At 35.5% G+C, this 13748-nt stretch overlaps 1 protein-coding gene across 4 annotated transcripts in view; it reads right to left on the reverse strand.

The window, feature by feature from the left end:
- Positions 1–1189: 1189 nt before the first annotated feature.
- LOC138692167 (2-acylglycerol O-acyltransferase 1-like) overlaps positions 1190–13748 on the reverse strand; it is an 85544-nt gene continuing 72985 nt past the window's right edge. For all 4 annotated transcript variants that reach the window (XM_069815202.1, XM_069815204.1, XM_069815205.1 and 1 more), the window contains exons 4-6: positions 8232–8400; positions 2792–2970; positions 1190–1576 (exon numbers count right to left, since the gene is read on the reverse strand). In XM_069815202.1, the coding sequence (XP_069671303.1) occupies positions 1419–1576; positions 2792–2970; positions 8232–8400 (506 nt within the window). In that variant the 3' untranslated portion in view covers positions 1190–1418. The remainder of the gene's footprint in view (positions 1577–2791; positions 2971–8231; positions 8401–13748) is intronic.

The raw sequence follows: 13748 nt of genomic DNA on the forward strand, positions 1-13748 counted from the left end.
ATTGCACCGTAATATGATGGTGGACATTTTGAATTCAAAAGTGAATACGAACTCCTTAAATAATTTTCTTCAGTTGTACAGTTTCTAAAATGTGCGTCAGAAATGCTTCCAGAATTAACTAAACTAGTACGACTTGTATTAACTGTCCTGGTGTCCACTTGCACAGTTGAAAGATAGTTTTCGAGTCTTGCAAGGCTGAAAAGTTACTTAAGGTCAACAATGGGACAGAGCACACTTAATTCAATCGCTATATTCACTTGCCACCGAAACATCACCAGCACGTTGGATCTCAGTACTACAGCTGACCAGTTCATCGGAAAAAAATGAGTTGCGCAACCATACCTTCGCTAGACTTTCGTTAAAATAGGTAATTTGTTTTGATTATTTTATTTCTTAAACTATTTTATATTGAATTGCATGTTTCGAGTTTACATAATCTAGTAGCACGGTTGTTATTAATAACTTATTAATCAATTATATAAATCTTATTTCAGTTTAGTACAAACTCTAACTTGTATTTCAATCTACATATTAACGTAAAGCATAAACAGAAATTTAATTTTGAATTGTTATCGCACTGAAAACGTTAAAGTATGTGTTCCGAGTGATGTCGTTGAAGCTTGGATTTTCAAAATATTAGATGGAGGTGCTCCCCCCCCCCCTCCAATATTTTATTGAAGTCGGCGCGACTGTCCGTGACAGATTTTCAGCCCTTTGAGTTTTGAACTAATTAACAAGGAACAGTATCCAAACTTGCGAAATTTTAATTTTAAAATAATTATTACAACCCATGTTTGGTAGCATATATGTCTGTGAATGTGCATTTTCTATCAATAAATTGTAAAAAACTAAGCACAGGAACAAGTTATCATAAGATTTATTGAAGTCGTCACTGCACAAATCGAATGGATATTGAATCTACAGTAAACCAACACACAGGTCAATTAAGTGCATCTGATTATTATCTTTGTAATCTTCGAGTTTGTAAAGATCAGTCGAAATAGTTTGATGTGTCATATTTCTTTCCATTTCCTAATAATGATGACAACTTAATATACTATTATTAGACTACCTATATTGTTATTCCGGCCCGCGAATTAATTTCGAAATTAATTAATCTGACCCTTCAATCAAAAACAGCTGGACCACACTGTGCTAGGTGAACATTCTTATATAATGAAAAATACCATTTCTTTATAATTTAAGTCCATATTTAATTACATATTTTGATGAAAATAGCTAAATATATATTTACAATTTAATACACTTTAGGTAGATATAAATCCGTCCCCTAGTGATGGCATATGAAGAAACCATCGCTCTGTCTTCACTTCGAGAATATAAAATTTGCACTGTACTGAAGTTTCTGTGCATTCAACAAAGAAAAATCCAGCTTCAGTACGAATACAAAGAAAATTTCATTTGATAACGAGGTGAACCTTTTCATGATTTTCTAAATACAATTTTTTATTTTCTTCGAAGAGTTTTACAAGTTCCGTGGTGAATTTCTGATGCAACTCATCAATCTGTTCTTGAGTAGGATTAAGAGTTTTCTCCAATGGCAGTGGCTTCCCAACTGAAACAATATTAACAATTAATTATTTGAACGTCAGTGTGCATTAAGCAGCAGTTACACTATGTACAAAGAATCAGAGGAAAGAGATATCGAAACAAGGTTCTTAATTTTTATACGGCAATTATTGGAGAAGTATCTAAATAAAAGATTGCTTAATCAAGTGGAGCTGCAAGAGTCTAAGGATTGAAAAAAAGTAAAGATGATTAGTTTAAGTGTAGGTATGTTTCGTCATGTGAATGGCAGGTTATAACAAATAGGAAATAAGAATGTGGAACTGTTGTATTGTTGTAACTAGGACTGTTGTATGACTGCCAGGAAGTCAAAAGGAGAAGAGCAATGGCAAAGGAAGCTTTTAATACGAGTAGAAAATGGAGTATCTTCTGCAGACGCCTGGAAAAAGAACTAAGAAAGAGACTAGTGAAGTGCTTTGTATAGTATTATATGAAGTAGAAACATGAACATTACGACGAAGAGAAGAGAAACGAATAGAATCATTTGAAATATGAATATGGAGAAGAATGGAGCGTGTGAAATGGACAGACAGAGAATAAGAAATAAAGCTACGTCGGAAAGAGTGGGTGAAGAAAGAATTATGCTGAAACTGATCAAAAACAGACAAAGGAATTGGTTGGGACACTGGCTGAGAACAAACTGCTTAATGAAGGATGCACTGGGAGGAATGGTGAAAGGGAGAAGAGTTCGGGGCAAAAGAAGATATCAGATGATGAGATATAGACCTATGGATCATTTGCGGAGACAAAGAGGAAGGCAGAAAATAGGAAAAATTGGAGAATGCTGGGTTTGCAGTAAAAGACGTACCCATGTATAGAATACTTATGTATGTATGTATGTAATATGGAAAATACCTATATATGGTAAACAGATAATCACAGTATATAATTAGACTTGACAACACGGGAATATTTGGCGCACGATCATAACCAGTGAACCATGTCATCACATAAGAACTGATCTGTGGTTCGCTACTTCAAGTAAAAACTTCCGTACTGGTTCCACGAAAGTTAAAAATATCCGGATCTTCACCAGGTCGTTATGTGCATCATATTTTGATCCATATTGTTATTATTGGCTTCGTCGTGTAAGATAACCTTAAGAATTGATTCCTGGTTTCAGTGTCTCTAATGTCAACTCGTTAATATTACTGGAATACCTTGTCATATTATTTTATACTGCATGACAAATGATTTGTCTTACCTACGGTGGTGGTTTGTCGACGATATGGCAGTGGCCCATTGCCGTAAAGAATTATTGGTGCAACGCCAGTTATCTTTCTGATGAATTCTTGGCATCTTCTAAGCCATGATCCTTCGGGAATATCCACCTGGTCATAAATATCAGGCTCTCCAAACGTGATCACGGGTACCAGAGGCGTCCTATTAAAAAATGAACCCTATTAAAAGACAAATACTATTTCATTATAAGTAGCAATTGAAATAAATGCGATATTATTGTCAAATTATCCACCATCACTTTGTTAAAAATCCCACTCTTTCAACTTCCGTTCCCGAAATATTCAACACAACGTCAACTTGAATACTGGGCACTCGTTGGGGGAAATAGTACAGGTTATGTATTTAAGTACGAGTATATTGTCGTACTTTACAAATGATGTACGAATGCGAATATGGTGAATCTGAATCTTCAGATGATGACGAAATGGAGTTACATTTTGTTAATGAAAAGGAAATGTAGACCTAAAATTAAAGTCAGAAAAATCTGGATAAGACATCACATTGTATCTCACGAAGATGAAGGCGAGTTTCGGTCACTGATTTCGGATTTGGATGATGATACGTTCAGGCTTTATTTCAGGTTGAATAGACCTCAGTTTTGTGCAGTTCATAATACGATAGAGGATTCTTTGCTATGTTCTGATTAAAATTATGTCAACTGTTAAGACATAAAGATACAATTTCAAATGTTATAATTAATACAATTAAAGCTCATCAAAATAAAATATAGCCCTACTTATTTTGAGATCATCTGATATTTGTCTCCAGATTTCTTCTTTAAGTTTCGTGTTTTTATAGTTTTCATCCCGTGTATCATACAAATAGGCCTAAGGGTGGCATCGTACAAGTTCGATAAGTTTCTTACTGAAATTATTATCAGCCATCTTTCCTCATTGTCAATAAAAACAAATTAATACATTCACTGCCACCTGTGATTACTTCATCTTTTTCTACATTCAGTCGTTATAAATAGTATAAAATAATGTTAAACATCTTTGATAAATGCGTCAAGAAAATTCGCTGAGCTACCGATTTCATCGTGAAACTCGCTCGAGGTATTCGCATCGAATGAGAATCTCTTCCAGTGTGTGGACGTCCGTTTGAATCCATGTTATCAATCTTTGATTTTTCTCGCTAGCGAGATCTCTTCAAGTGTGTAACAGGCCTAATCTGAGGACACGGCAACAGCAGCAAGAACGTAAGAGCTGCCCCCTGTCCCCCTTGAGTGAGCCCAACGGAATCCCTTCCATGACGTAATCTTAAAAGACCCCTCTATAATCACCCTCACTCTGCGAGGTCCCTAGTCAGATCTCCAGAACAAATAAAAAATGACTGAAAAGTTTGTACACATTTTGTTTAATAAAGATCATTACTGTTATACGTGGGTCATTGAATACTTAAAGTTAAAATATCCCATGTAAAGGGACATCATTTTATTTTTACTTCAATTTTTATTGTACCTGAGTTTTTTAATGTACTTCACTCCCACCCCTTCTACTAAGGAAGTTCCAACTCCACACAGAACTAAGACCGCAGATAGTAAGCAGTACTGAGTTACTGAGTATAGTACGTTCCAGAAATATGTTCGCGTTTTCCAGTGACGAAAGAGCTTTCAATATTGAATCATATTTTCGCACAGGTGCTGTCTATTTGCCTAAGTCGCATCCCGATTTCCCCCACCTGCTTCTGCTCGCCCCTCTGTAATAGCTGGGCTGTCTTAGCTCTTTTCTGAAAACATTAATTTCTCTTAGGAATTGGAAGTTTACGTAATATTATACAGCTGTTTAATTTAACTTAAATAAAAGGGCCTCGTTAAGTAATTAATTGTCACGTGATTTCCTCCCTTTCTACAATCCTGCGGCATAACCACTTGGACGGACAGTAGATAGCATGTCTGAGTAATTTTATATTTTCGGGTCGGGCAGAAGTGAAGATTGAATTTACAGTACGTAGAGTAGGTACAGAATTATTTCAACATGAGTTACTAGTACGAAGGACGAAACTGGCAATTGGAATTAGATGCAATAGTCTATAGTGCGATAATATGCACAAAAGAACTGAAGCCTGTATCGAAATGAACGGCCACCATTTTCAAAATTGTGTTTAAATATTCATATTATGATTATTTTTCAATTTAACTTCTTTCTCTATATTGTACGCTAATGTTCTGTAGACAGTATAATATACACTGCATAATGAATACGTTCGCATGGATAACTCACTTCGTGAGTAAAAGCACTTATTCTTAATACAGTACTGTACTTTGATTAAAGAAAAACCTAATGAAAATTGTCAAACTCAAAATCGCGATATTTCCTAGTTTACGTAAATGGATGAACTACTTTTCTTCCATCCTATACCTATAAGAGTGATTTGTGTTTTACGCCAGTATCATCGAACTCCAGTCTTGGAGGGGGGAGCAAGCGGTGTTTCCGGTTCTCTGAAGGTATAGACAGGTTAATATTAAAAATGTTAGTAAAAATAAAATGATGTCCCTGTATAAAAAAACACACAGAATGGCTCACATAAATATTTACAAGTTAGTTTCTCTTAAATAAACTAACCTTAACTTAATGGAACTATAAAAATTGGAGATTTATCCTTCGAAGAGGTGGAAAAATTCAAATATCTTGGAGCAACAGAAACAAATATAAATGACACTCGGGAAGAAATTAAACGCAGAATAAATACGGGAAATGCCTGTCATTATTCGGTTGAGAAGCTTTTGTCATCTAGTCTGCTGTCAAAAAATGTGAAAGAATTTATAAAACAGTTATATTATAGGTTCTTCTGTAGTCTATGGTTGCTAAACTTGAACTCTCACTTTGAGAGAGGAACAGAGATTAAATATGTTTGAGAATAAGGTTCTTAGAAAAATATTTGGGGCTAAGAGGGATGAAGTTACAGGAGAATGGAGAAAGTTACATAAAACAGAACTGCACGCGTAGTATTCTGCATCTGACATAATTAGGAACATTAAATCCAGACGTTTGAGATGGGCAGGGCATATAGCACGTATGGGTGAATCCAGAAATGCATATAGAGTGTTAGTTGGGAGGCCGGAGGGAATAAGACTTTTGGGGAGGCCGAGATGTAGATGGGAGAATAATATTAAAATGGATTTGAGGGAGGTGGGATATGATGGTAGGGACTGGATTAATCTTGCTCAGGATAGGGCCCGATGGCAGGCTTATGTGAGGGCGGCAATGAACCTCCGAGTTTCTTAAAAGCCATAAGTAAGTAAGGCCTATATTGCGAAGAAATCGTACAAAATGTGTCGTGATATTTTTAAGGAAATATCTTGACGTTCAACAGCCATCTGATTTAACAATCCGGGTTTTAGTGAAAATAAGTGAGAAAAATCGACTCACTTCGAATAAAAAGAGAAGGAACATAAGTATCGTTCTAACCAAAGAAAAAGTCGATGGCATAATTAAATAAAGTAGTGGCAACACTGCCGGGAATAGGTCATGCGCACTCGCAGCGATACGAGACAACTGGTGATCGTAGTTGGAGATATTGTCAATGTATTGAATGATAAAACCGGTTGCTATGACACCAGATGTTGTTATTGTGCGTGGTTAAATGTAGAGCACTGTTTTAACTGCTCTAAAGCACGTTTACTAAACTTCAGCAGCGACCGTGAATAAAAATCGAGGTAGCCCATGGTAGAAATGCACACCAATGTCATCAAGGGTTACTTGAAGTTTGTGGCAACGAAGCATTACGGTATCGGATGGTTGCAAGATGGGCCCCTGCATTTCGTACGGGTCGGAATGAGACGGCACATATGGCTCGCACAGGTCGCCCGTTCATTTGTGACGAACAAGTGGAGTTAGTGCGAGGTCTCATTGCTGTTGACCATCGCTGGACTGTACGAGAATTATCCATCGAGGTTGGACTCAGTCATCAAACTGTGTGGCATATCCTGAACAAGAAGTTCCACATGAGAAATATTGCAGCACGCTGGGTTCCTCATAACCTGACAGAAGTACAGAATTGGCACCGACGCGCAATAGCTCAACTCCACCTACAGAGATACCACAACAAAGGGGACGTATTCCTGTAACGTACTGTTGCCATTGACGAGACGTGGGCATGGGCATACGAGCCTGAACTAAAGCGTCAGTCTAATGAATGCCACCACAAAGGATTACCACGTCCAAAAATAGTGCGATATGAATTTTCTTGGGTGAAAGTCATACTGATAGTGGCATACGACAGTGAAGGTGTTATCATTAGCCATTCCGTACCTCAAGACCAAAATGTTAATGCAGCGTACTACCAACATTTTCTCGAACACAACCTACGTCCAGCTATGCGGCGCAAACGTCCACATTTCCTGAGAGGCAATCCACCTTTCATCTTGCATGATAATGATCGATGTCATGTCGCAGTAGCAGAGGCTGAATTGCTACAGAGATGGGATGGGGAAGTATTGGAACATCCTCCGTATTCCCCTGACTTGAGTCCTTGTGACTACGACTTGTTTCCACGGTTGAAAGAGCCACTTTGAGGCAAGAGGTTTCCAGATATTGCATCAGCGCTTAATGCAGCAGGGCAGTCCATCACAGAGACCAACAGAAACAACCTCGCTAACGGCATTCAACGGTTACCACGGATTTGGCAAAAGATACAGGAACACGCTGATGATTATATTGAAAAGATGTAAATGTATTTTCCATGTAAGTTCAATAATGTGTTCGTACTGTCTATATTGCCACTACTTTATTTACAACCCTCGTATTATGCTATAGGCTAGAACAGAACTCGCATGAAATCGTTGAGAAATTTAGCTCAACAGGCAGGTGTATCCAATGCAATCAGCTTGGGAAGCTTTCAAAAGATGTGAAATATACCTAATTATATAGAATGGTCGACAGTTTCCAGCACTTCTTACTAGGCAAGTCAATAAATTACATCTGTAATTTAACGTAAGTCGCAAGCTATTACTGCCGAAAGCTGAAGCTGGAATCACCGATAAGGGGGCCGTTACTTTCCCACGTCACTCTTTGAACGGCGTCGTACTAAGCGAAAACTGTTTCCAGGCGTACAGTACACCTACTATAACGAGTGTAAGTCTAAATTAATCTTTTTTTTTTTTTTTTTTTTTTTAGTATTAAACTTCTAGAATTTATTTTAATATAGGTCTAGGCATCTGTATAAAAACCAGCAGTGAAAATCATTTAAGATATTAATTCTGCTTTCATACCATAAAAACAAGTAGTTGAGCGGGTCTAGTGCCGTACTGAGAAAGAAAAAGAGATAACTGTGTTTCAAAATCCAATTAGTGTAGTGAATAACAAGAAGGAAGGTAATAGTGCGTTGCTGGGGAAGTGTTAAGAAAGAAGAAAATATACTCTGGTTAATTGCCACCAAACATTTGCATTGCTTCTACTTACCCATGTTTCAAAGCCATCTTCACAAAACCTTTACGCTGGCTCAGAAAAAATGTGTACTTCCCAGGACGACTGTAGAAAGCTTCGGCAGCTCCTCCTATAATTAGCACCAGTACAGAGTTCGGTCTGCTTAACACATTGCTCACAGTTTTCGGAGTTGCTGGACAAAAACCTGAAGAGATAAAACCATTTATATTTAAATTAAGAACTGCTGAATCGTCATTTCTTATTTTCTAGGTGAGTCAGAATGTTTTTAGTATATTGTGTAGTTAAGAATGTAGAAAATGTTAAAGTGTTTGAAATTATAAAGGCCTGTCTCTCGGAAACCTTGCGTGATGGGGGAAAACCGATATCATATTTGAATTCAGGAGAAAAAATACTATCAGAATCACATATTTTTCTTTCTGAGACAAAAATAAAATCATTTTTGTTCCTCAGTGAATTACCTGTACGGTATTTGCTTCCTTGTTTAACAGTTTCATTTCTTCTAGCATTGTATAGCTGTTACGAGTAAAAACATGTTCAGTAAAATGATAAGTATATCATCGTTGGAGGATCGATTCAAAGTGATTCGCGAAAGTGAAAATGGTTAATCTGAAACAAAATTAGCTGAGAAATTTAAATATGGCAAAACTCAGACTAATTCAGTTTCAAAATTGAAGGAAAAAGTTATAACCGAATGGAATTTCATTAAAAGACTAGATAACATATAAATGAACTTCTTAATATTATACTAGCCGTACCCGTGCGCTCCGCTGCACCTGTTAGAAATAAATATAAAGTAATTGAGGAGTTTGGGGGAAAAACCAGGCAGTTCCAATTCAGTACGTTGCGAGATAATGAAGAAAAACTTACCGCCAAGCAATAAGCATGTACAGAAAGAGGCAGGTCCAAAATGCATTATAACTGTGGATATAATTCTTGGAAGTACCTGGTTCTTCGACCAAACGATAGAGCGTATTTTTTTTTCTTCCTCTGTGCATAAATAGCTCAAAAATGAAAAAAAATTGGAGCTGCCTGGTTTTTCCCCCAAACCCCTCAATTACATAATTAAAATAGGACATTTGATCCAGGGAACATTCGTGTTTGTTAGAAGGATAAATCCTTTAATACGTTACTTAATTGAAATTGTATTTAAATAATTAAATTGCGATCATTTTGGTCCAGAGAGCACTCATTTGGTGCAATGACAATAACTTTAACATGTTTCTTATTTGCTATTACATGCAACTATAGTTTAATGAAGATTGACATATCATTTAGTTTTAATGTGTAAACTTTATATTACTTGCTATATGGTTCCATTGAATTATGGTAATAACTAAATTTATCCATTGTTTTCTACGTCTTCAGTAAATGGCGCTTGGCCCACTATGGTTCTGAAACCTTCAAATAACTTAAATAGTGATACAGCATAAACAGTGATATGTAATTATATTTCTTTCTTTCGAAAATGTAAGAATTCACGATCTCCTATGTACCATTGCCATGGAATGAATAAATGTGTTTTTTCTTCCTACTCAAAAATTGTATATTTTGCACATGGGAATTACTGCAGGAACAACAACGCTACAATCTGAGGCGGTGGTTAAAACGTATTGTATTGTTATTTTAAAAGTCTATCAGACCTACCAAATTTTGCATAGAATAAAACTTATCGGAAATCATTTTTAAAGAAACTTTTGTTATGTAACATTTTTCACAAAAAAGCAATAATAAGCGAGACATTTCGATTTAATTCAGGCCCCGTTAAATGAAGTATTTTGAATGCCATATAGCCTAAAATCTAAATTACAACGAAATTAATTTATATTTCAATTTTCATCGAAATCCGTTCAGCCATTATCGCGTGAAAAGGTAACAAACTTCCACACAGACAGACATACAAACAAAAATTTCAAAAAAGCGATTTTCGGTTACATATTTATTATTAGTAAATATTATATTATATTATATTATATTATATTATATTATATTATATTATATTATATTATATTATATTATATTATATTATATTATATAAAAAGTGCGTTGATAACGGATGTACTCCGATAAGAAAGTTTTTAATTTGTTGTGGGGGCTCTTGAATCTCTGAAGCAACAACTTTTACAAAAGCGCAACATAATCTCCTTGGCTCATTACCCAATTTTTTTATGCATTGCATTTATTGCATATATAGTCTATTTTATGTATTTTAACACGATTCGATTGATCATAGTTAAAATTAGAATTATAAAATAATGGATTGCTAAGCTAACGTACTATTACTGCATACTAAATAAATACACTCTCGTTGTTCGTTAATTCTCTGAGATTAAAATGAGTGTGTACATAAATATTATTTTAAGAAATACAGAAAACGAATGTGCAAAATAGCCTATCAAATTTTCTGTGCATAAGAAGCTATTTTAATCTTACCTGTCCTCGATTTACTAAGAAGTTATTGTAATAACATTATAGCAGTATGTCCATCTAGAGAAACTACACTTTCCAATGGTGAAATAATAATTAATTATACAAATCGGTTGATTTAGCTTCCGATATTACTTCATAGAAACACAGAAACATTGTCTGTAGGCTAAGTTTAATAGCTTTCGATTGTTGCTGTCCAATTCCCTTTTTCGATTGTTGTTGTCCAAGGCCCCTTATAGACGAAGTCATTTGTTATTTTATTACACCGTCTTAGATGGCGTTATTTTAATTTTAAAACTCATTTATCTCATTAAATATCAGTCCTATCAAAATTTTGTAAAGAATAAAACTTATCGGAAATCATTGTTAAAGAAACTTTTGTTATGTAACATTTTTCACAAAAATCAATAATAAGCGAGATATTTCGATTTATTTAATTCAGGCCCCCTTATAACCCCCCTTTTAAATAAAGTATTTTGAATGCCATATAGCCTAAAATCTAAGTTACAACGAACTTAATTCATATTCCAATTTTCATATAAATCGGTTCAGCCATTATCGCGTGAAAAGGTAACAAACATACAGACAGACATACAAACAAAATTTAAAAAAATGCGATTTTCGGTTTCAGGGTGGTTAATTATATATGTTAGGACCAATTATTTTTGGAAAATCGAAAATTACCAGAAAAATTTCGGCTACAGATTTATTATTAGTATAGATTGAGGGATAGTTCAGAGCAATGGTTCCCAAAGTAGAGTCGCGACCCCCTGGGGGGGTCGTGTGAAGAGCAGAAGGAAGAACACGAGATGGTTTGCAAAATAAAACAAGAGACGCTACGGTATATTAACATACATTTATGTTGTATTTAGAAACATAAGCAATGTTAAACATAAAAATAAAAGAAAATTCCAGTAATTAAGTAAAATTTAATTAATGCCATAACCATGCCTACTTTTTTTAGAAAATAGCTTCTGAACTCTGAACTCTATATTCGATACACACACGCTGGTATCATTTTCAATTTTAAGAACATTTTTCGCTTCTGTTACAATAGCAGTCATGACGAGAAACTTATTTTACATAAATAGGAGTTTCAAAAAGCTATAGATAATTTAAAATCTTCTTTTAAGCTAGAGGTATTCTTCTATCAAAATCTGGAAGGCGGGCCTAAGGAGCCGAAAAGAATTAGAAAATAGGTTTGCATATTCCGATTTCTCGTCTTGTAGTCCAGTACATTAGAAGTTGGGTGGTATCCACTGGTTTTTTTTTAGTAAAATTGTCATTGTTTTCGACTTTGCAGAGATTTGTATTTTTTTAATGCGGTTAAATACCTGTACGGTATTGGGGAGGGGTCGCAAACAAATGTCTTTCCCAAAAGTGGGTCGCACGTCAAAACGTTGGATGGGTACTGACTGCGCGCGAAAGGGTCAATTTTTGTCCAACTGCGCGCAAACGACTGAAGTGTAAACAGGCCAACTGCGCGCGAGCAGGTGTGCCACAAATACGTCAAATGCTTGCGAGCCTTTCTTGTGTAACAGAAGTGAGGCAGCACTAGTAGTAAATAATGTTAATAATTTATTTTGAGAATAGTTGTGGCTATAGGAATTGTAGCACTGTTAACGACTGTCGATTGTTCCGAGTGTATATAATGGCGTGCTGTGTTTACAATGATGTACTCCTTACGTGTGTTTCTATAGAGCAATGGATTCCAGCGCTTCTCTGCAGGTTATGAAAAGTCAAAGAGGACAAAGTTTGGTTATGGTGTTGCACTGGTTGTTCGGTTTAGCTTTGCTCTCTCCACAGAAAGTAGCAGATGCATTTGTAGAAGATTTAATTAGCATAAAATCCAACAATACGAATGTTACAAGTTTTGCAGAATACTTAACAACGTTCATAGATTATGATTCTGCATATTCCCCAGAAATTTGGGCTTCTGACACTATCACATCAGAAAGAACAACCAGTGCTTGTGAGACATTCCACACTGTATATACAACTTTTTTGACGTTATCATTCAAACGCAGAAAAGCACTTGCATCAAAATGAATGATACAGAGACTTACAAATCTAAATCTGCCTGCGAAAAATGTAGGCAGTACATGGAGGAATTAATTTCAAAATACAGGCAAGAAATTATCTCATGACTGCAAATCCTGAAGAGTAAGAAAGCTATATAATTTAAGTGTATATTTTAATTTCTTGACATATGTCATATTTCGATACGGGTATGCATACTGTATTTGAACTCCTTGACAAATGTCCTAGACTAATTTCGGCATATGACACTGCATTTTTAAACATACCTATGAGTGGCAAATAGACTGGCATTCATAGAGAGTCCTAAGTCTCCAAAAAGTGGGAAGGAAAATGCAGGAATAATCGCCTCGCCTAGTTGACCTATACTCAAAACTGACCGCCGCGCGCAGTCGGGCGCTTTAAAACAGACAAAAATTTATCTTACGCGCAGTCGGGATTCTCTGAAAAACTTTGTGAACCACTGGTTTAAAGAATGCAATAATATAAAAAGGAAAAGTGTAATAAAATGACACATGATTTTCTAAAGCTGAAGTAATGAGTTAAGGATAAAATTGTAGTAAAGTTCTATATACAAGTCATTATAATTAACAATACATTCCTAGTAGTTATTTTATTTTATATACGTACAATAGTTTAACTCATTATTTGTGTAAAAAGAGCCTTCCCTTATTAAGCTACCACCTCTCTCAAAGACCAATTTTACATGGAACTGTCAGTGATCGTTTCAAACAGGTGACAATATATATCCTTTCTGGCTAAAGTGTATTATTTCTTTATATTTATCCACAAAAAATCTTTAGCTCAAATAAGTATAGCAGCATACGACAGGCAATCAAGCGTCGCTCGTTAGGCATCTTCATTATTTTCAATAAGGCCTAACTTTCGATTATTCTCAACATAAACACAATTAACCTACTGCATGAGATGGAAGTCTGAAGAAGACGAAAGTATTACGGAAATGCCACATTCTTTCTCACTGAATGTTTATACATTTCACCACAATCGAATTCTTTTTAACATTTTGCGAATTTTATTAACGGTACCGTTTACTCGTAGGCCTATAGTTTT

Source organism: Periplaneta americana, chromosome 16 (assembly GCF_040183065.1).
Source record: "Periplaneta americana isolate PAMFEO1 chromosome 16, P.americana_PAMFEO1_priV1, whole genome shotgun sequence".
NCBI classification, from domain to species: Eukaryota; Metazoa; Arthropoda; class Insecta; order Blattodea; family Blattidae; genus Periplaneta; species Periplaneta americana.